The 23,105-nt window shown below is 37.0% G+C and overlaps 1 protein-coding gene across 9 annotated transcripts in view; it reads right to left on the bottom strand.

Annotated features, from left to right (window-relative positions):
• The window catches only part of RAPGEF2 (Rap guanine nucleotide exchange factor 2), a 181,172-nt gene that overhangs the window by 70,563 nt on the left and 87,504 nt on the right, over nucleotides 1-23,105 (bottom strand). For 6 of the 9 annotated variants that reach the window (XM_068681101.1, XM_068681094.1, XM_068681087.1 and 3 more), the window contains 3 exons: nucleotides 16,039-16,114; nucleotides 13,395-13,562; nucleotides 10,764-10,781 (listed from right to left, as the gene is read on the bottom strand). In XM_068681101.1, coding sequence (XP_068537202.1) covers nucleotides 10,764-10,781; nucleotides 13,395-13,562; nucleotides 16,039-16,114 — 262 coding nt within the window. The remainder of the gene's footprint in view (nucleotides 1-10,763; nucleotides 10,782-13,394; nucleotides 13,563-16,038; nucleotides 16,115-23,105) is intronic. The other 3 variants (XM_068681095.1, XM_068681093.1, XM_068681089.1) reach the window with 1 other exon arrangement.

Here is a 23,105-nt window from a genome sequence, read left to right as displayed (position 1 = left end):
CGTTTTAAGCTCAAGTCACGAAGAACTGAATTTGTGCCAAGATAGAAGTATCTTGCAGGCGTAGGAAGGAAACACACCACTTTCTGGACTCCGTCATGTCCTTAACTGAGCTACAAACGCTTATCTTACCCTGCATCAGCTATTATTTCCAAGCAAAATCTAACCTACGTATCAGTGGCATAAGCCTTGAAGAATAACATGAAAGCATGAACAAAAACCTGAAAACAGCATCAAAAAAAAAAAAAAGAGAGAACACTTCCAGGTGGCAGTACCCTGATATGCTGCCTTACTACTTGTGCTGGTCACTACCATCCGTCTCTACTCTGCTGTCAGAAAACTAAGTGAATATTTCATATAACAAACACAAAACGTAGAGAAACCTAACACTCTGTTTGATGTTCATGTGAACCAGACTGATGAAAACTTGGTGATTTTCCAGAATATTAAAAAAACAAACAAACAAAAAAAAACAACTCTTCATTCAGAATGTGAAAAGTGATATTTATGTAATTAGGTATAGAAAGCACAACTCAAGCAATTTGTGAGTCAAAACAATTTCAAGAAATAAACGTTTGATTCTATTCCCCTATTACTTTCTCCTCAATTGTCACCACTTCCATTACTTTGTACAGTGGTGCAATATAATCAGGTGTACTTTCCATTATCAGTTCAAAAAATAATCACATATAAATTACACTTCATTAAAAAATTAATAAAACAGAAGCTCAATGAATCTTTGTACCTTCCGGAATGAATGAAGGCAATGTAAATCAGTCAGAGACATAAGAAAAAATATATCCTGGAAAGCTTGTCATAAACAAGTATGAATAGTTATTATAAAACCTAAATACAACCTTACGTTCATGTGTATTTCAAAACTCATGTATGAACTCCTTGGTTAGATTTAAAGTTTGAAAAGAGCAAAAAGTTTTTTGCAAATGATTTTAGGTGACTGAAATGAGATGCTAATGAACCAGATCTGCAATAAATGGACATGACGAGCTATCCCCAACAGCTTTCAAATTATTCTATGTATAAGAAAGATGGCATCTCCCCCTGAGCCTACTAAAAAATGCAAAATAAGTAAATAAATAAAATCCTTGAAAATAACTACAAATGTTGGAAATCCTTGGACAGAATTCAGGATTCATAAACAACAGCTTTGAATTTAAGGTGGAAATAGATGCAGACCTCAACAGCATGTACCAGCTGACTAATGCCTCTAAACTATTTTACATTCCAGAATGTCACCTCTCACAGACATTATTCTCCTAAACAGTGACAACAGTGCTTGGAGTATTAAACCTGTTTAGGCTAATGAGAAATGCTGCAACAACAGATTAGCGCAAATCTTCAATTTCAAGTCGTTTTAAAGCACAACTATTTGCAAGAGTATTTAAAATTGTATACAGATTGCATACACATAAACCATTATTTTCCTGAAGTATCTCAAAACCAGAAGGTATTAGCATATTTTCCCCTTTCCTTTAAAGGCAACATAAAGTAACATAAATGAGTTTCCTTCAATATCCTTCTTCAAAATCTAAGGCAAAAGACAGCAAAATACTCTAGAGTCATCAAATTTACTGCCACATCATGACTTCAGTAGCTAGAAAAATGAAATAAATATATTAATAAACGAAGAGCTACAAAATACAAAGAATAAGGCACAAAACCCACAATCACTATGTGCGCTTCCAAAGCATTCTTAGCAAAAGGACTCTTTCACAGATACTACACACGGGTGTAGGTAGACTACAAACACCTAAACCAAAGGGTGCAAAAGGATAATTTTGAAAAAGGTAAGGCAGAAGATGCCATCTTCACTATCCCCCCACCACCACCTCATTCTCACAGAAAGGAACAAACATTTGTAACTGTTCTTTAAGCTCAGGGCTGCTGGACACAGGACTGTTTAGTTCCCAGAAGCATGCTTCTGAATTTTATAATGTTGGTGCTCTTTCCTTTCCACTATCCTGATGAGAGAGTTCACTAAATAACAATCTGAGGCTCCCATTGGGTTTAAAGATACCAACAGAAACCAATAAACCCAAAACAATAGCTCACTCCAGGTGTCACAATACATTTCAATGCCCCATACAATACAAAAGTCTTATCCTAGTGTATTTAGGCAAACTTACTGCCAGTAATTTAAATTGCCAGCCACATGACCCAGTTTCATAGGGCCGAGTTCCTGTTTATCAGCACGAGGCAGACATCTGATCATACAGACACACCTGACCTATTTGCATTCCCTCTAGAACTCTGAGAACTTTAAATAAAACTCTGTTGCATAAAGGAAAATTACCACATTTATTGTACAAGGTGAATTATTATGACTAAAATACCACTTCGCTGATAAACCAACAGCATTCATCAAATTAACTTTTTAGTTGCTAAAACTGTGGCATCATCATCATTACACTGATGTTCACCACACCACTGGCGACACCAAAGCAACAGTTACAGCGGACCGACGTGTGCTGTTTTGATAACACATTTACTCATGTTACAGACCATTTGAACAAATGCCCTTCTGTTGAGCTGTTGTTGCAGATGAACCTATAATCCGGATCTTTAAAATAATGACAAGCCCGGAGCAGGCAGGCTGGTGCCTCAGCTGGGTGGATGTGCCGCAGACTGCCACTCTTCCCTGTGACTGCAGACTGATTTGTCACCTTCTGTGCACAGCTCTGGTGGCAGGAAAGCAAAGTTTCTGTTCACTCCTGCTTTGAGATCGATGGCACGCAAAAATTCTTTTAAAATACTTGCCATCAAATTGTCTCTTCTGCTATGTGACAATTGTATTAAAACAGACATGAAGAAAAACTGTAGCTGATGGATACTCATTCCAAATGTGGCACAGCGGCCCATTTTCAGAGCATCAAAATCACCTTACAAAGCCTACTTGACCCAAGGCCCAGCACTGCAACAGAGCACAGAGAAACTTTTCTCTGGACACCATATTTAATTACTCTTTAATTCTCTCTCTATATATATATAGAATTATATATATATATATATTTTTTTTTTTAAAGAAAAGTGAACACATTTTGTGTTCCTACAACATTATGGTGTTAAGTCTCATTTGTAAGATGGAAAATATTTTTACCATGCATCTTTGCAAAGTAACTTTAAAATGTGATAGTTAACTAATTTACCTGTTTTTCATAAAGCGAAGGGTTATCGGTTACATAAGCCTAAAGTTTAATGCAGTTAACACACCTTTAAAAGCACATGTTATCATTCCTTAATGCTAAGAATTAGACATTGAAATTTGAGGTATTAATGAATCCAGTTGGCAGAACTGTTACAGATTAGTTTCCTTAACTGTTTCAGTACTTCAGGAGTGGAAAACGCAGTCTGATGGTATAGCTGAAGTTCTTCTCACCATTCATAAAAATTTCTCACTTTGGTGTAAGAGTTTAAAATAATGTTAATCAAATCAAAGAACAAGAAAACGTACCTTCTGCTTTTAAACTGTGAAAAACAAAAGCATGAAAACCAAAAAGCAAACACTCTTCCAAGGTCAAGAATGATGACACAGCTGACAAGGCCCCTTTTCCAGGTCTAAACAATACCGTGACATCCATACCTGCTTGGGCAGAGGTTCACTACTGAGATACAAGTCTTCTTACTAGCTCAGTGGGAAGAAAAAAAAGAAAAAAAAATCAGAGAAAAACCTCGTATCGTGTCCATACCAATTTCACAGCAGGAATTCCAGGGACATGGGTTCATTTACATGGGGTGCGCCCACAATTTCGTTCTCTATGCAGGAAAACTTTACTTAAGACAGATAATTGTATACTTCTTCCACATGTATCCTACCACTGCGTCATTAAAGGTAAGAATAAACCTCAGGGATTTTTCTGAGGTCAGTTAACTGCCCAAATTCTGGCCCATTATGTTCTTCACCAGCCCCACTGTGTCCTGTAACAGTTGTTTACAACAAGCTGGCATGTTCAAACTGCAGCAATGCTTCTTCTGACACAGAATTCAATGCATCAGAGACCACCAGGGCACAATTATTTAATGTTCTGGTATTAGACACTAATGGATTAAAAACAAACAAAACCCAGATTTTTTCCCAATCTCCTCTAAATACTAGCTGTTTATTGTGGTGGTTTTTTTTTTGTTTGTTTCTTTGTTGTTGTTGCTCGTTGCGAGATTTTGGCAGGTTATTCTTGCCAATAACTAGTAGAAGGTTATTTTTTCCTTTAAGCAAACTGCTTTCTAACGCTTTCTTGCATTTACTTCGAAATTTTAAAAGAAAATCTGAAACTCTCATCACTGTGTTCTCAAAGTGCAAACATATACTGAACTGGCAAAAAAAAAAAAAAAAAAATCCCTTTTCTACTAGGTTTCCAGATCCCCCAGTAATGGAAATCGTGTGTCGTTTTTGCTCCCATATATGATGTCAAGTCCTTTCTGTCCATCCTCCTGTTTTTTGCACGTCTCCTAAGGTAACTAACTATGTATTGTTGGCATTTTAAGGAAGTTGAACTTTGAAAGGGCTGGGTGCTGTAACAGAGGATTTCCATTCACTTCAATTATTTGATAGAAGGAAATAAGTTTTGTTTTTCTCTCCAGCCACAGTTTTATCCAGGGAGAATCTCCCTGGAGCCTACTCCAGGGGTTCCCAATTAAAATCAGCACTACAAAAAAAAAAAAAAACAAAACAAAAAAACAGTTTAGCAGCATAAGATCATTTTCTTTTTGGAGAACTCTCTCCTCGCATCCCTGCGTATCCTCCCTTGTGTAATATACACCATGCACTATCATATTCTGAGAGCTCTGTGCTCTAGCAACTGTATAGGAATATTTATCCAGATCTTTCACTTACATCAGTAACAAATACCATACAACTTCAACTGTCCCTTATTTTTAAGAAATAATTGTCAAAATGACCCAAATTATTTTGAGAGAAAAAGTCAAAAAACATTACACCTTTCACAGAGAGACCTAAGTATAAATTTCTACGAAACATTCAGCGTTACTTCCACATAGAAAAGTTGCAAGTTGTACAAAGTTTCAAACGTATGGAAGTCTAAGCTACGTTAAACTCAGTATACAAAACTTACTTCTAATTTACTGTCACTATTCTGATTTACTTCTACAATTCAATGCTTAAGATTTAAGTCACCAAACCAGCAGCCAGGAGCTGCAGTTTACAGTACCTGTTTGATAACTAAATTCTTGGATCGCTTTTAGTTTCTTCTTTTTCAAACTCATCTGATATACATCAAAACTCATGGTGGAAGGGGCACATCTGAACGTGCTGGAATAGGTTCCACATTTGGTGGAGACATTAAGCATGACTATAATGTCAATATTTCAAAATGTGGAGAAACAGTCTTGCCCCCCTCCTCCAATTGAAAAATCACAAGACCAGTTAAGGAGCCAGTTAGTGGTCTAAGAAAGTGTTTGCAAATCCAAAATATAAAGTGAAAGAACAACTCATCTGCTGGATTTGCAACAATCCATCTTTCCCATTTTCAATTCTATATATACTTTCTTAGTTGCTCAGGATACCTAAACTACTTTTACCAGCTTTGAATGCACTCAAAATAATAATGTTAAAAGATTCAAATCAAATTCAAAAGCACCTTTACTAGTTCTCAGAAACAGTCTTTTGTGTACAGATTGACACCAAACGCTAGTAAGTTTATCTTTAAGGCACTATGTCAAACACAGATCACATAACATACACTCAGTTACTTGGGAAAATGAACTGGCAGCTTCTTTCTATGCTTTAGTGAGCAAATATCCACATTAGGAGCATCACTCATGATGCTCATCTGTAGATAGATGCCAATACTGAAAGGATTTGTATTGGTATTACACAAATATGATACATATGTAGGTCCATTACCCCATATGCACTCTATATGCAGCAACTGTTTCTAAAACAATGTTATACTAATTATGCTATTTAAGAAATATTTAAGGCTAAATAGGTTTTGTTTTGTTTTTAAATATTCTTCAACTCTAATCAAGTTTAAGTGGTAGAAATTCCATATGTGTAATTAGCTACATTATGCAATGATCAGTTTAAGAAAGTGTTATGAAAAAAATATTTTTCTGCTGCATGAACAGCTTTCTGCTTTAATGACAAACCTCGCATTTAGTCCTATACCCTCCATATCAGAAAAGCAGTATTATGTATAACAAAAAAGGCACAACACAACTCAGAAATACCAGAAAAACTTCACGTTATACTGGAAAATTATGCTATTATTAACCAAAGCTTCACATGCGTGTGGTCATAAAGTACTGTCTGACTCTACAAGCTGTAAACAAGACCCAGTGTCAGTAATGTATTTGAAACAATCAAACTGTCAGTAAAATTACTGACACCTCAGTTGCATAAAATATTACATAAATTGAAGTGCACTACTCTTTGAATTTCCAAATCCAATCACAACTACAAATCCAGTTACAATATCAATGTAAGCCCTTCTAAAAGGAATGAAAGAACAGTAAATCCCAATGGATGCATGAGTTCTGCAGCAGAGATGATGTAATATACAAAAATAGACATCCTTTGACAGAAGCTGCAAGTTGAGTAAATAACACTGCATACCATTAATTTTGCATTAGTTTGCCAGTAGGCATTTCTAAAAGGAGGAAGATCTAACAATTTGGGTTTACTTTGGGTGCTACACCACATAAAAAGTGTTGCTCACATACTAACAATAATACATAATATAATGAAGTACTTCAAACAGTAACAGTTCCTTACAGCACAGATGAAGGAAGCAAGCTGTGTGGCTAAGAGCCTACATTTTGCCACAAAATACAGCATGTAGGGATGGGAATTACATATTGTCATTTGCATTATCTGTGGATGTTCCCATAAAGAAATATGTAACCCTGGTACAAAAGAGGTCAGCAGGCACTGCCCAAACTCTCTCAGGAATTTTGTATTTCGGGTACTACCCCACAATTTTCATATTTTCTTATGTGCCTCACTTCAGAATACCCTTTCATATATAATACAACCGCACACTTCAGGAATTAGCATTACTGCACGTATTCAAAATATTACATATACAGACTAAGTACACAATTAGTATTTTGTATTACTTCCTAGTGTGACATACAGCTTTTAACCTCATTCCAAATCATGAGGATCACCATCATGGAATAACAAGAGGAGTTGCATCATTTGAAATCACATGCTGAATTTTGCACGCCGACAAAAGCAACTGAACAAATATCCCTCCTGGTAAAAGGGCAATAACATGTGACAGCATTAATCAGCTAGCCACTTTCTTTTTCATTCCATTAAGGAACGATAAATAGAATTTATTTTAAATAAGTTATTTTAAACTGAAGATTGTATCAATACAAATTAATTCATGCAAACACGTATTGTTTGTGCAAACATGCAATTAAATCGTACTTGCATATCGTGCCTCCTTCTATAGATAATAAACTGTAAATTTAGTACAATTATGGTTTGACTATTTCTCTGCTTACATTACTGAAATGAATGTTTCAAAACCACAAACAGAACAAGTCTGGTTCTTGCTGGAACTTCTGATCTGGAAACTGTTCCAACTGATTCAAACTACAATGACTGGAATTCTATATTATTAAGACTAAGATATTAGCATCAATTTACTGTATAGAATACAATGCGTGAACATAGTAGCAAGGTATATCACAGTAACAGTCTACATTGTTGAGAAGCAAGCACATTACATTATTTCACGATCATTTGAAATGGTCCATGAAAAAGAACCAAAAATGTATATTATACAATATACACAATAAACACACACACAGAGAAGTAATTATAACATGCTGTTTTTTAACATCAAATGTTGCCCAAAATTACATTGGGCATTTGTCACAAAGTCCTGGAATAGAATCAGTACTTTCGAATTTGGACTTACTGTATTAACCACAAAGAAACACTGCTCATCATCTTATAATGCAATTTTTTGGGAATAAATGGCAATTCTGTTCCATAAAATAGAAACACCTGAACATATACTTCCAGTCCAGGACTTTTAGACTCTCACTAGATAATGTGAACACAAATATCATCAGGAAAAAAGGCGAGTTTGCCAATGAAAGGTAAGCTATTAGCAAGAAGCAAGGTTCCTACAACTTGTTCATTTGCTCCTGACTTTCAAATGACCAAGTTCTAACACTTAAAAAAGTCCCCCCAAAACCTCCCACTCATCTCCTGCTCTCCTCATTCAAATTTTCAGGCGATTCAAAAAAAAAAAAAATCCTTAAGGAGAATACTCGTCTACCCATAATGTTATTGGCAGGACGAGTGGCTCCACAGCACAGCCTGAGAGGATAAAATTATAACATGCATGTAACCTGGGGGAAAAAACAGGGTTATTGATGGTCACTGTTCTATCAATGTTCTTTTCCTCTGGACGGGTGAGAACCAGATGTCCCCTCATGAATCTCAAGCTGAATGGGACAAGAAAGCCACCTGAAGGTAAAGGGACCTTGTGCAGGAACCTCTCTAGCTTCAACAAGCCTGGCTGAGGCTGCACTCACAGCAATTTTCCTAAATCTGGTAACTAATTCAAACCTGCACAGATTCTCAGACAGGAAAAGTCACACACTACAGTTTCTGTTCAGGACAGTTCACTGGTGCTTCAGCATTATATCTACAGGCCTATCAGCACCTCTCTGAAAGCCCCATGGTCAGCTCTGATGCTTTACCTGTAGCAAAGTGAAGACTATAGCACAGCCTTGGAGAAGCCCACAGCCTAGTTTTAATATCAAAAAGCACAGGAGGGACAGATTATAACAAACCAAGGAGTTATAAATCACTACTTGCAACCTCTACACCGCTAAAGAACAGCATCTCATCTTGAGCAAAGTTCTTTTTCTTTTATGAACTTCATTATCTTACACCAAATCTGTCATGCACTAGGCCTATAACCACCAGCTTGGCAACACTCGGATGTGGCAGGACCAAGTCTTCACAGAGCAGCCAGAAAGCTTATTGCTGATAAGATATTGCAAGAAAAGTCCACCCTGTTTTAAACTCATCCTATAAATGACCATGCTATCTTAAATTTAAAAAAAAAAAAAAAATCAACATAAAATAGGAAAGCTACAGTTTCTCAGGAGATCAGGCCCACCCCCCTTTTCAGTCAAGTCCCTCAGAACCAAGGCTAAATCAAACAGTGTTAAACAGCCTTCAGTAAACGTACATGCAAATGACAATCCACTTTCAAAGTTAAAATACAATTCCTATTACTAAGTCAGAAGATGTTATTAAAAACAGTTTCTGAAATACAATAAGAACAAGCAACAAAGTTATTTTCTATCAAAAAAAATCTCAACAAGGTTTTCCAGATTCAAGTAAAAGCAGCTTGGCCTGAACTTATCAGAACAAATACATTTTACCAAAGTAAAAATGATGTCAAAAAGGACGTCATGTTATTTCAATACATAATGAAGTTTACATTTTCTTCTCCCTAGAAATCTCAATTTTCAGATTTCAATTTTCCAATTTCCCCCTAGAAATCTCATTATTTCGAACTTCAAGCTGTAGGGTAAATTATCAAAACATTATGAAGTACTTCAAATTCATATCATAACTTGAGGAGTACATTATCACTACTAGCCATAATGTTTTATGGACTCACATTCCACTGAAAAACTGGTGAACGCGGATCTCAAGGAACTGAGTTCCTACACAGAAGGTACCATACTTACAGAACAACAAGTTTCAGCACAGAAGTCAATGCCTATGATACTGGAACCATATTGAAATCTAATCCTTTGAAGTCATTCAAAGGAATTAACTGAGCAATGTGATATGGAAGAAACTTTTGAAGTAAATATCTTTCCTAATTAAATACCAGAAAATTTGACCAAAGTGATATTTGAGGGAAAGGAAGAATTCTGGAGGTAAAGAAAACTGTTTTATTTTCAGTTCTTTGCATCACAACAAATTTCTCAATGCGTAACAGTGGAGACATTTAATAGCTTGACAAGACACATTCTTATCAAATGTTGGATTTGGTGGGTGCTTAGTATTTATTTATTTTGGCATGGACAAATGCAACTTAAGTGCCAAAGATGGGATTCAGATCCTCAAATTTCTTTGATTGCATTTGAGATCTGATGTTAGTCAAAACTGTGCTTTATGTGTTTTGGTGCCATTCCAAAATACTTTATTCACTCAGGCACACTTTCCTCCCTTAACTTGGCAAGCCTGTGCCCAGTCCTTTAGCCTTTCAAAAAATGGTCACATTATACGTTGGTAGGAGTCTATAAAATCTGACTGCTTTTTACCACATCGGTACACATCAACAGAAAAAAAAAAGCACAAGTCACTTTTGCAAGCATTTATCTTTGTGCTCATGTTGTCACACTCCATTTCCCTGTTCTAGTGACAAAGGTACAAAACACCTACGAGAGTCCTTATTTCTGGAAGTAGAAATCAAAGAGTAAGTCCTCTATGTCATAGAAGAGATGCATAAGTAAAATGTCTGTCAATCACTATTTCATGTGTACCCTTTGCTTATTAATCTGTTTTTGCTAAATCACATGACAGCAAAGCAAGGAAGAAAGGTCAAACAGGCTAGGCAAGAGGTATTGTGCTGTCACCAAACTCCACACTTACTCCACGTTTTGAATATTATAGTGAAATTGCTCCAGCGTTAAAGCAAAGGCTAGGAGGCACTTTTAGCCGGAACATTGCATCAGCATCAACACATCACACTGCAAACCCACAAGTACATTGTTATTGGACCATACACAGTAAGTTACAATACCTGAGGTTTAGTGCATTCCTGTGAGCCAAAATGAAATGAATGCCATATAGGAGGAAAGGAAAAGATGAACATTATCAGACATGCCATAGTACATTCCACCACTATGAAGATAATGTTAAAATTATGTTAATGTGGGCCCGCTGTCCCCTACATGTTGGCTTTGTGTGCAGAAAGCCATGCCACAACCAAGAGCACAGCATTTAACTTCTTGAAAAGCACAGCCATGCATTTCCACTTAAGATAGTTTAATACTTCCCTCTGCATTTTCATAAAATTTTCCTCAGAAAACACTTTCTGAAGAAAAACATTCAGAAACTACTGGAAATTAAGCATTAATAATTTAATCAACAAAAAGTTCATACTACTTAGAAAATAAAACAAAACTACACATTGTGATGATTTTGAGAATGCTATCAAAGCAGCTGTATTGAGTCTCACATATCTAACACCTAAACCAGAACCCATCCACAACGAAGAGCAAACCTGAACACAAATCCATTGTATTCATCCATTTTCAGTCTGCCCTTTGTCATTATTTACTGCAATACCTGTACATTTACATTTTTAATGCTGCTTAGATTATTCAGAAGTAGAACCGAAGATGAGACCTTGACAGATGCTGACCAATGGATAGATGGGTGACAAGACCTCAAGATCTGTTCTACAGCGTGCTTTGAATTCCTATGTGTTTCCAACACATCCGCTTTCTTAGTTGATTTTTCCAAAAATTAAGACTAAAAAAATATAACGTCAAGGGACAGGAAATAGGAAGGGAGAAAAGACAATGCAGTCTTTAACACGTGTGGTTGAAGCAATAGAAAAGGAATTGGTAATAGAAGTGAATGGGAGAACAATGTATTTAAGATCACCAAATACTGTAAAAATAGAAAGGAATGGGCCAGCATGGAGACAGTCTTTACTACACTGTAAAACTCATTTGAGTTTTGTTTGACTCAATATTTGCTTTGAAAAAAAGCAGAGTGAGTCATACGCATCATATTACATTTTTAAAGCAACATTTGACTGAAATTATTGCAAATTTTACAGTTTATTTGGCAATCTCTTCCAACTCAATATGAAATCCCTCTGCAATGAATTTGCCAACACATACACAAAATCATTATGAACTCACACAACAAAATGGTACACAATGGGCTTTTGCTCTTAGTACTGAAGTTAAACTTGGAAAAACTCATTATGTATACCTAAAGTGAAATTTATACAACAGGCATAGACCTACTAATGCAAATGGCACTGTGTGTAATCTAAATATTACCCTTCATATTAGATAAAAAAAAAAAAAAAAAAAAAAAACACTAGAATGGCTTACTAAGCTCTTTACACATCTAACATCAACAGAAAAATTCTTCCTGTGCTTGTAACTCCTACAAAGCACAATTCCACATTTTTATTTTTTCAAAAAACAAATCAGTAGTATTTCATCTTCAAACCAAGTGAACTGGCTCAATCCGTAATAAATTTAGAAGCAATTAAAACAGCACTGAAAATTAAACCATTAAAAGCTGTTGTATAAACAAAAAAACAAATTGTTGGCATAAGACGTAATCATTCAACTCATGAGGAAAAGCCTGTATAATTAACAGGAGATGTAATCAAACATCTACACACTTACAGACACATTGAATATACAGGGAACTGGCAAACAAATCAAGGAATAAGGATAAAGGAAAAATGGAAAAAGCCTACAACTCTGCATTGGATCAGAGACGGTATTTTAGAAACTAAAGTTCTAATCCTGCAAATTTATATGCATGTGGCTTACATTGTACAAAACTGAGCCAAATGAACTCACTGAGATTAAATATACACAAAGTTATTTATGCCCATGCCTTTACGGTTCTTGCAGATTTGGGGGCTTAAGCAATCAAGTGCGAGTCAAATACAAACAGCTTTTCCAGTACTTTGCTTACATGTGTAATCAATACCAAACATTAATCTAGGAGAGCTTTTCCCAATTTGAAAGCTATGTAACAAAACATTTTGTAGAGTAACAATTATTATTTTGATCCCAAGAGAAAGCCTGCAAGCCTTCAATATATAAGATTACTCAAAATACATGTAAAAGAAAGCAAGTAAAATGACCAAGTGATCTCCCTGATGAAGGAGAGACTGTAGCTCACTGAAACCAAGTATATAAAAGGCTCTTGAGGCAGACCATCAATAAAGGTTAATTTGACATTTAAGTTCTGGATTCCAAGAAGAAATAACAGAACTAATCCAAGAATTTGGCCTACTGCAATGCAGTACAGTCCTTTTCAGGCAGCAACTGTTATCATATACATGAATGAGCACTTCATCAACTGACCAATAGCACTGTACACTATTTGTGCTGAAACCTATCATCAAAAGGAAATTAGAACACAGTTTCTTTCACAATTCCAAGTAGTGATTCGAACACTAAGAAATAATGCGTGACAATCACAGTCAAAAAAAAAACTTTCAACTCAGAACTAAGACATAAGCCGATGGAGCCAAATTCACAATATTTTAAGGGGAAACTCCCCAGCAAAACACCCATCTTCAGAAATACCAGCACTTCTAGCCATTTTGACTTTTATTTTCAACAGTTTTACTGTTTATGTTGCTGTGAAACAAATGCAGGCAGCTTACCGTATGGTAGCCTCTAGGTAGAGGTGGCTTCCCCACAGGATAAGGATCAACAGTATCAATAATTGTTTGTCGCTCCCCTTTTTGGTTGATTTTCCTAAATCTCCTTCGAGATTGCCTATGAGAAGCTTGGCGCTGAAAATATTCTTCATTTTCATCCATATAATCAACCTATAATAGATGCAAGCAAGTGTCATTTCCCAAAAGAAATAAAACTGTTCCTCCATGTTAGAAACAAATCCTATTTCAAATGGAAAAAAAAAAAAAAGGCAGTTCGCTGTTTCTTGCATTTTCTGCATTGCAAAGAGCAAAGCCATTACTAAAACAAAAAAGAAAATCAAATGCCCAGAGGGACAAAAAAAAAAAAAAAGCAATTATTGCTACAAACAGAAGCACTGAGTATGACCATTTTTGGAAAAAATGTTTCCTCCCTCCCCTCTCAATTCTTCTCTTGCACAGATATAAACACTTCACCACATTTTTGAAAAGAAAACTTGTACGGGACAGCACTTGGTAGTTTTCCTACTGACTTATGTTTGTCCCTTGGGATCTTTCCTAACCATCATATGGCAAAGGCTTTGCTCTTCAGTAGGCAGCATTGTTTAGTATTATTTACTTCAATATTTTGAAAGCATATAAAAAGGATATCTAACAGACTGGATCTATATACGAACAAATCATTTCAAAATAAGAGCAGGAAGAATAAAAATAACAATTAGGTATATGCTAATATAAAGCTAGGCTTCTAATTTTAAGATTCTTCAAAAGGCATAGTCCTAAGCTACTACACAATAGCACACTGTAAAGGAAATTTTTGAACTGAGAATTCTGGTTTTCCTGAAAGAGAAGAACAATCTTTTTATAGTAATTTGGCTGAAAGTGACCATCTATTCTGCATTCATCCTACTAACAGAAACCTTACTCTACACTAACAGGGAAATGGGAAAAAAAAAAATCAGCACTGGCTATACATGGGATTCAGTTAACTCATTTTTCAGTTCCGATCTACTCTGCAGGGTTAAACTATTTCTGAAGATGCAGAGAAGAGTTTCAGGCATCTAGCAAGGGTCCTCGGTATATTTCAGTAAGGAAAAGAAATAGACAAAAACTCCCAAGAAATTGCAAGGAATCCACCAGAAGTGTCACATACTTGTCACTAAACATAATTTTCAGCATAACAATGGGGGGTGAGGGGGGGAAGGCAGGACACGGACAGATGACGGGGACAAACAAATACAGTTTCTGTTTTTCCAGGAGATAGTAACATTGTCTGTCTGTACAGAAGCTTCCTACTTTTATCTTCCTCTTTAGTCAGCTTCTTTCCATATGCCCTTTCTTTGTATCCCTCTTCCTCACAACTTATTGAGGTAGGAATGCACAAGATAGGTAGACGTGCATATAACTACACCAGCTAAGTAGTACCCCTCCAGAAAACAAACCTGGGACAATACGACATTTCCTGAACCTGTGGTCAGATACCAGTTACACAAGCTGGCAAGGTAAATCAGGGGGCCAGTACAGGGTGATAATAATGGGCTGCTGTTGAATAATTTAGCCGCTTCTAAACAAAGTAGAATTGCCGACAGCTTTAGGGATAAGGAAAAAGGGATTTGCATTTCTCACACTTGCCTTCCATGTCTCTCACTGTATTGAATTAAATTCATAAGATAGTTTTCTGAGGTAGAATTGGAAGGAGGGATATGACCAAAACGTGACAAAAAGCTACCATTATACAAACAGCTTTATCTGTTTAAAGCAAGATCAAAGTGCTTAGAACCTACAAAATCATGCCTGCATTTACAAGAAGGGAAGTTAAAGTACTTTTTAAGAGTTACAATTAAGTAACTTCTCTCTTCTGTAAGCCTAAAGCTATACTATAACTTCCTGGGCTTCTCCAAGATTTACAGAAACTGTCACTTTTTAGGAAAATGTTTAATGTCACAGTCTATATTTGAACTAAGATCTATATATGGCTTAGTTGTTGTCACACCAGTACTGTGAAATGATCACTATCTCAGCAACACAGCAAAAAGCATTCAGCTCATTGACTGTGCATTTGTTCACATGATGGACCCTCAAATGAGAACTAAAAACTCATGAGCCCATGAGCCTTCAAGGGAGGATGCTGTTCTGCCACTGGACTACAGCAGACACCACTAACAAAATAACTCATGTAGAGAAGTTGACAGTAGCTTAAAATATTCAAACTCTTTCCTAAAACCTCACAGTTGAAAATAAATGTAATTCAGTCAAACAATTATTTAAACTAACTAGAGTTTAATACTGTAAAGCATTTACACTTACCAATGAGTAAGGCAGCATTAAAAACAAAACAAAACAAAAAAAACAAATCCACTATTCTGCTAGCAAAAAGCAAACTTTACAGCTTTACAAGGAAACTGCAAAAGCAAATGTAACAACTGTATAAAAAAGATGCCTTTATCACAACATTGAAGTATACGTGCAAGAAAAGGCAAGAAAGTTATGTACGATATCTTAGATTTATAAAGCTCATTTGGCAAAACAAAAGACTCTACGTTTTATTGTAAACGGAAGTGTTACCAAAGCTGGTCTGTAAAATTACATCCTACTCTGGAAAAAAAAAAAAAAAAAAGAAAGAAAGAAACTGAATAAAAAATATTCTTACCACAATCATTTCAGATGGCTCTAAAACAATGCATTCACAGCCACGCCTGAAGCTTCCTGCAGAGCGCTTGCCAAAACTGAAGAATAAAAACACCTCCATCAGAACAGAAGTCAGATCCACAATGCAATCCATAGGCATATTTATGTTTTAACAAATGATAAAGCATAGAATATATATACCTCTGTACAATGCAGTTCCATGTGCATGTCCTCCTACACAACTGTTACCCACGGACACCAGTGTATTTTTGATTTACATAGTTTACTAAGAGCAACTGCTAAATAATTCCATTAGCACTAAAGCAAGTGTCAGTGAAGTACTGGGTACTTAAGATGCATGGATGATTCTGAACTACATTAGACAGTTTGGTCTAGCATCTTCTTCTGGCATTACAGTATTAAGTTACCTAAGCCATCTCCATTTCTACAAAGAAAGCTAACTAGCACACCAAGGGAAGAATAAGAAGACTGATCAACTTCAAATAATTCCTTTTTACTCAAAATAAATTAAGAAAATAAATATGCTGAATGTAAGAGTATTCCCAAATTGATGAGGGCAAAAGTATGTTCTGCCTTTCATTATAAATTCCCACCTTATTGCAACAATTAGGCATGATTATGTTTTTGCTTCCAATAAGATAAAATAGCTATTTTAGTTTCTAGTTCCGAAGTGCTTGCCTCTATTAAATGAACCGTCGCCCTCTCTGCAGGCTCAACCGCAAAGAATCCATGAAATGCAGCAGCAGAGGTGCAGTGCAGAGCCAGTACATAATTCAGTGAAATACAAGCCCTCCTGTGCTAGATATGCGGTCAGGGTGGAAGAAAAGATAACCAGCTGAAGTTTGTTTCTAGAGTGTGTGCTTTTCCCTGTCCCTCTGCACCTGGCTAACTCAGACCTCTCCTGTTGCAGCCAAGACGATAGGCGACATGGTAATTCTGGGCTCCTCTTGTAGACTGCCCTTACAAACCTGCTCTGAAATTTTCTAAGAGCCAGCCTAACTACTTAGCCTCTCCCTTTCTTCAACCCAGCACTGCAGCAGGCACGGGAAACCTTCCCATGTACAGCTCTCTAGGCACAACTTCAGCTCGTCCCTACGTTCAGGGCAGATAGTGATCTATTTGCTATGTATTGAACTTCTGAAAGTTTCCCAGGCTTTTCAAAAGCCATCTTTATTTCCTCTTATTCTCCCGTATCCATACTCCTTTCCACATTGGGTAAGTGTGTGTGGGTACCCATCTTTTCATACAAAAATAAATGAGAATACAAGGATAAAAGATATAGGAAAAGGGTTTGAAGAACTTCAGAAGGCAGTTATTACAGTTACTACAAACCAGACTCAAAGATTTTACAATCTGAATTTTAACCAATTACGTAATGCACAGGCATAATGACGCACTTAAACCGTCAGTGAGTAACTTTTAAATAAATAAATATATATATATACATATATCACAATAAGCAAAACGGAAGAAGCTCATACACCATTCAGATCAGCATGTCTAACCAGTTGCATGTCTGTCCCGTCTAGCGATTAGTGGAAATGAACAATTTAACTCACTACCCCAAAGGCTAATCTCTTGACAACAGCACGTTTATAGCTCAAAAAGAAGGCAGTCAGATATTGAAAAGAAATGCCAGCTGTGCTTATTCATCAAAATAATAATCGTGTTTAATGGTACATGGGACCTCTACAATAGGAAAAAAAAAATCAGAATACTAAGCCTCTTGAAAAGAAACAGTCAATAAAGAAGTCTCTCAACAAAATGCATATTTTCCTAGAGGCAAACACATGCTTCCTTCTACAGTCCAGCAACAAAACGCAGGGTGCTCTACTCTACAATGACATCTTGAATTTTATAGAATTTCAACTACTTTTAAAGATAGCAGAAAATGAAGCCATTATCTTGATTCATTAGACCACTGAAAAAGTGACAAACTTATTTTCTTGGTCATTAACCTGATCCATAGGCACAGTTTTTCCTTAAAATCTCATGGGGAAGGGAGGAAGGAACAGAAAAGGGAAAGTAAATCATCTCATTGATTGAAAAACAGAATAAAAAGTAAAATAAAAGTGGTGATTAGGAAGTCACTTTTTTGATTTTGTAACTAAAACCACAGAAATACTCTTTTTTTTTTTTCCTTGCGGATGCTCATTCCCTCTTTGCTTGCAGCCATTAATTTTAGTCTAGAACATGCTACTACATTGTTTCTGCCAGCACATTTTCTAGCCTCACAGAAAACACCAATTTCAGCTGAAAACGCATATACACTTTCCCCCCTGACAGTTTCCTCTTCTCCTATTGTTGTCCATAAGCATCAACTTTAAACTTCTGCGCTTTACTAATCACTGCTACCATCCAAAAGTTTCAGGCTTTAGCAAAAAGAGTAGAAAGAAAAAGTAGCATTTTGGGACATTCTGTTCTACTCTTCCCAACAACTTGTTTGTATTTTAACCCTCAGCACAATGTAACAGGTAACCAACATATTATGACAGAAGGCACACATTGAATTATTGCATCAGAGAAAACTCTCCTGTTCCCAGAAGCACACAAAGTCTTGCAGCAAATAACCACGTCATTGCTGTTTCACTCAGATTCCTACAACACCACAACATTTGTCAGAGCACACAGTGCACCACACATGCATACTACCTTTGACCAAAGACCACAAAGCCCTTCACACTATAAACAAACCATAAACTTTACTAAGTATTGCATGCAAGAAGACAAGTAAATCAAGGCCAAAAAAAGGCCAGAGAACATTTTAAGTGTTGCAGGTCTCTACCCAGACACAACATACCAGCTCAACACCATGACTTTCAACCTACTACTGAAAATACATTATCAGTGTGGAACTCACGTAACCAGTGCAAAGGAGGAATCAATCTCTTGTGGCTGCCCACTACTTTATACACTCCAGGAGTGTCCAGCTCTGTCTGTGGCAGGACATCCATCCCAGTGTTTGCACACTACCTGTTACAGAGCGCTACTTGGGTAACGCTACGTAGTCACACAAATGTGTGATGACATGCAACTTCGAGGATACTGGATCCTGCTGGGATACTACAGCACTGCCAATCCCACTGTTTCAGTTCATAAGACTGATGTCAAAGTAAATTTTTATCAAATTTTTTTTTGTCAGAGCTTGGCACAAAAGCAAAAGTCAAAGAGCAGTGATGCTCCTTTGCTCAAAACCCCCAGGTGCAGTAACCAGCCACTGCATGGACCACGACCTACACGGGTTGAACAGCCTGCAGCCATGTGGGTAAGCACATCTTCATGGTTCTGCACCCAAACTAACAGGTTTTGCAGTCAAGAACCCCTTTGAAAGTGAGAAGCAGATCCAGCCAGCTCAGTGGCAGAGCCACACAAAGATGGTCACTGCTCTGCATCTGCGCGTCAGCCAGCTCAAGGGGTGCTGGCTATGGCAAAGAAAGAGCAGCAAACAAAGCTTGTGGAAGGGCTGATGTTATCTTCACAATAGCGGCTCTGTTTTAGTAACTGCTGCTAGGTACTGTTCTCTCCGGATTTTGATGCTACACCAGACTTACCGTATAAAATCAATTAGACTGCATGTTTGGTGATAAACCTAAGTAGTCAACAGGAACACTCGCTAGGTGAAGTAAAATGTAGAAAGCCCTCATTAGCTGATTTCAAAGGACTACAGATTTACTTCTTTCCTTATTGTAGTGTGGACTAAGATTATGAATATTTAATTTCATTAGGAAACTTAAGGTTAAACCACATTTTTTGTGTTTAAAATGCACTAGATCATTTTACATCATAGGCACTTCACATCTGGCTGTATCATACTCCTTAAATCATTTCAAATCAAAATTGTCTTATTACATAAAGATAAAATCATCTTACCTAAGCCTTATTAATTTCAAATCCTAAGAATAGCTAGCTGATTTGTAGCTAAATAAGTGATGAACCTGAGAGAACCCCAGTGATGTTCATAATAATTTCACCAAAGCAAGCCAAAAGAGTTTAAAGTTACCTTTGTGATGGTAGATGTCATTAGGGGATGCAGAGGTTAACAGTAATTTAGACAGCCAGAAGGCTGTTGAGTTAGGATATTGCTGCCCCACCTAAATTCCCCAAAGAACCTTGTTTTGCAGCAGTTCTTCCAACACTTCTTTCCTGCTACCACATAAGCTCTGACTTGAGGCCCCCTGAGTGCTAAACTTCACAGATGCTCTCCTCAGTACCTGTCCTGGAGGCAATTTCACTTCTGGAGTCCTTTTATATCACAGTTACTTTTATTTCCCATAAAGCTACTGGATGCATGATGTGAATATAAATCTACATAAAAAAACCTTAAAGACATACCAACCAATTTTATTTACAGGCATCTATAATAAATCTCAGCACAGCAATTTTGAAAGTGGGTGATAAAAAAGGCTCTTAAAAAGGTAAATATCCTCCCCAAGCAACTACTCCCTAACTATAATTGCCAAAAGCCAACACAACTGACAAAACATAAGTCTAATTTGCTGCTTGACTATTCAAAAGCATGATCTCTGAATAAATTCATTATCATTAAAATTTATATATATATATTGAAAGCAGGTGCCTTAATCCACAGAATTTCCATTTCAATTGAAGTTTCATTTCCATTCTCATGCTTTCTAAAATAAAAAACTTACACTGACTGTGAGTGCCAGTTCCTTTCTCTATAAGTATACCTTACTATGTACACTTGTTATATTGAAGACATACGCCTCAACAAAGGACTGATGTGTACACACAGTTTACAGTGTGCTGGTTAACAGAAGACAAGTTTCAAGCAAAAGCTAAGGCTTTCTGTGCTTCCCAAGTTTACATTTTAATTTTTCATTAAAAAGCCTTTACAGTTATGAAACTACAATTAATACAAACGCCAGCGGCTAACAGCAAAATAAGAATAATTTAAGATCAACCTTCAAATTTACCACATTAGTTTTCGTAAGGACTTAAATGTATAGACAGCCAAGAACCCGTGGGTATTTAAGGTGACTTGTTCTGCCAGCCCGTCCTTTCTACTGCTACCATGACACTGGATAACAAAGCAGTTTTCTCCAGACCTGACCCCTCCATTCCCCAGGTCCCCAGATGGCCTCGCATGCACACCGATGCTCCTTCTGATGTTCTTGGGAAGGGTGGCAGCTACCAGGCAGGATGTAATCCTGCAGCCAGCACTGTCCCCTCACACTGGGCCTCCACATTTCTGGTTTCACATCAGCCTAGTTTCCAAATGGAAAGTTATTTCTTGGTACTGGAATGTAAACACGTTCATCAAAAGCGACATAAAATCTGAAGACAACTCCACTGACTACAAACACCAAGAGAAGGATTCTGAACTACAAACCCTTCTTCCCTTTATTTTTGAGACCAAAGACTGGTCAGAGGAAAAACCCAGTTTGACTAGTGACAACTATTCTTGAAAAAGGATACATAAAACTTTCATTTTTTTCCTCATCATACAAGCTTTTTTACATATATACATATATATATATATATATATATATATATATATATATATTCACCTTGTATCAGCTTACAGTAATAATTAATTCACGTATGAATTACCCGTGTTAGTGAAACAATATCTAAATTTCACAAAGAAAACTCCACAAATTATGGTGGTCATCTATACGGTCCACTACGTCAACTTCAGCCATGATGTGCTCTAGCACATTTTTAAGTGCAAAACACTGTTATAGTTTCATGTTTTCCCTCCCACCAGCGCCGCAACCTCACCGGGACCTGCAGCTGCTTGCTGCCACCCATCAGCTGCTCTCCGGTGATGCAGACACCAACACGGACAGGGTGGCTGAGCTGACAAATCCCAAGGTCAAAGCCTGATGTAATAACATTCGACTCACAAAGCCAAAAGGTTCGATTTGGTTCTAAATTCACACTAAATTCCTGGATGAAATATCATAGAGCAGCATTTATTTGATGTCTAGACAGGGGAAAAAAAATGGGGACACCATTTTCTATCTGTCACGTAGCAAGACAGTAAGGGATTCAGACAAGTTCTCCCACCTTCCCCTCCTCCCCCCCAAATTAAAACCACTACTTCTAGTTTTTATTTGTCTAGAATTTAAAAATCAGCACCCTTTTAATAGCTTATTCAAATCTTCCTAGGTTTAGCTGGGTTTCACACATCAGTATGTTAGATGAGATGAAACCCAGTCCGTTCCTCCACTCAATTCTCCCTTACCAGGGATGAAGAGGGGAAAAAAAAAGTTATGATTTAGAAGGGCACATACATGCACAAGTCATCCCTAGGGGAGCACTTAAGTGTTCTGAAGGAAACTAAATTTGGCGTGGCCAGCTTTTGACCCCTTGGAAAAGAGGCAGAGCCCTTCATGCATGCAGAGCAGCTCTGGGAGCAGCACTCTGCTGGCAGGGAAGGCAGCGCTGGGCTTCCCCACAGTTACAGCTGCACACTGGAAGCCATGAAAGCACAGATTTGTCAACTGAAAGACAGATACGATCATTATCTTATCGTTTGAATGCCTGTATAATATAGGCTGACTTCTCTGATTATCACTGCAATTAGAGCCCATCTTTTATAAGTAAGCAAGTACGCAAAAGTGAAGCCCCAAGTTGCTCCTGTGTTAAATATTATTTTAAAGTGTGATGGCCATCTGCATATCAAAACCAACAGATTCTCAGATTAATAACAGATTCAGTAATTATTACATTTATGGCTCTTTTTCATCAGGTTCAAATACCTTCTTTACAGAAATGCTTTCCAGATGAAAGGAAAATTGAGATATTGGCAACTGCAATGAGCTGAAAAGGCATTTGCAGACCTGTCATTGTTTTCAAATCCTGCAGACATGAGCTCACTACACAGTACGGATAAGGATGATTAGACTTCTCCAGTGTCATGTGATAACTCCGATGTTTACAGTCTCAGATACCACAGCTCCTGTATCAGTGAAGGGACTCGTTATGCCAGAGCTAAGTACATGCCACTTCAGTGTCTGGGGTGCTCAGAAGAAAGGAAAAAAGCCTCAAGCATCACTGCAGCTCTTTGCTCTGTCTGAAACCCAGATTATCAGCTGTCTGTGG

Source organism: Anas acuta, chromosome 4 (assembly GCF_963932015.1).
Source record: "Anas acuta chromosome 4, bAnaAcu1.1, whole genome shotgun sequence".
NCBI classification, from domain to species: Eukaryota; Metazoa; Chordata; class Aves; order Anseriformes; family Anatidae; genus Anas; species Anas acuta.
Note: the sequence above shows the minus strand (reverse complement) of the source record. Positions and strands in the feature narration are given on the sequence as shown.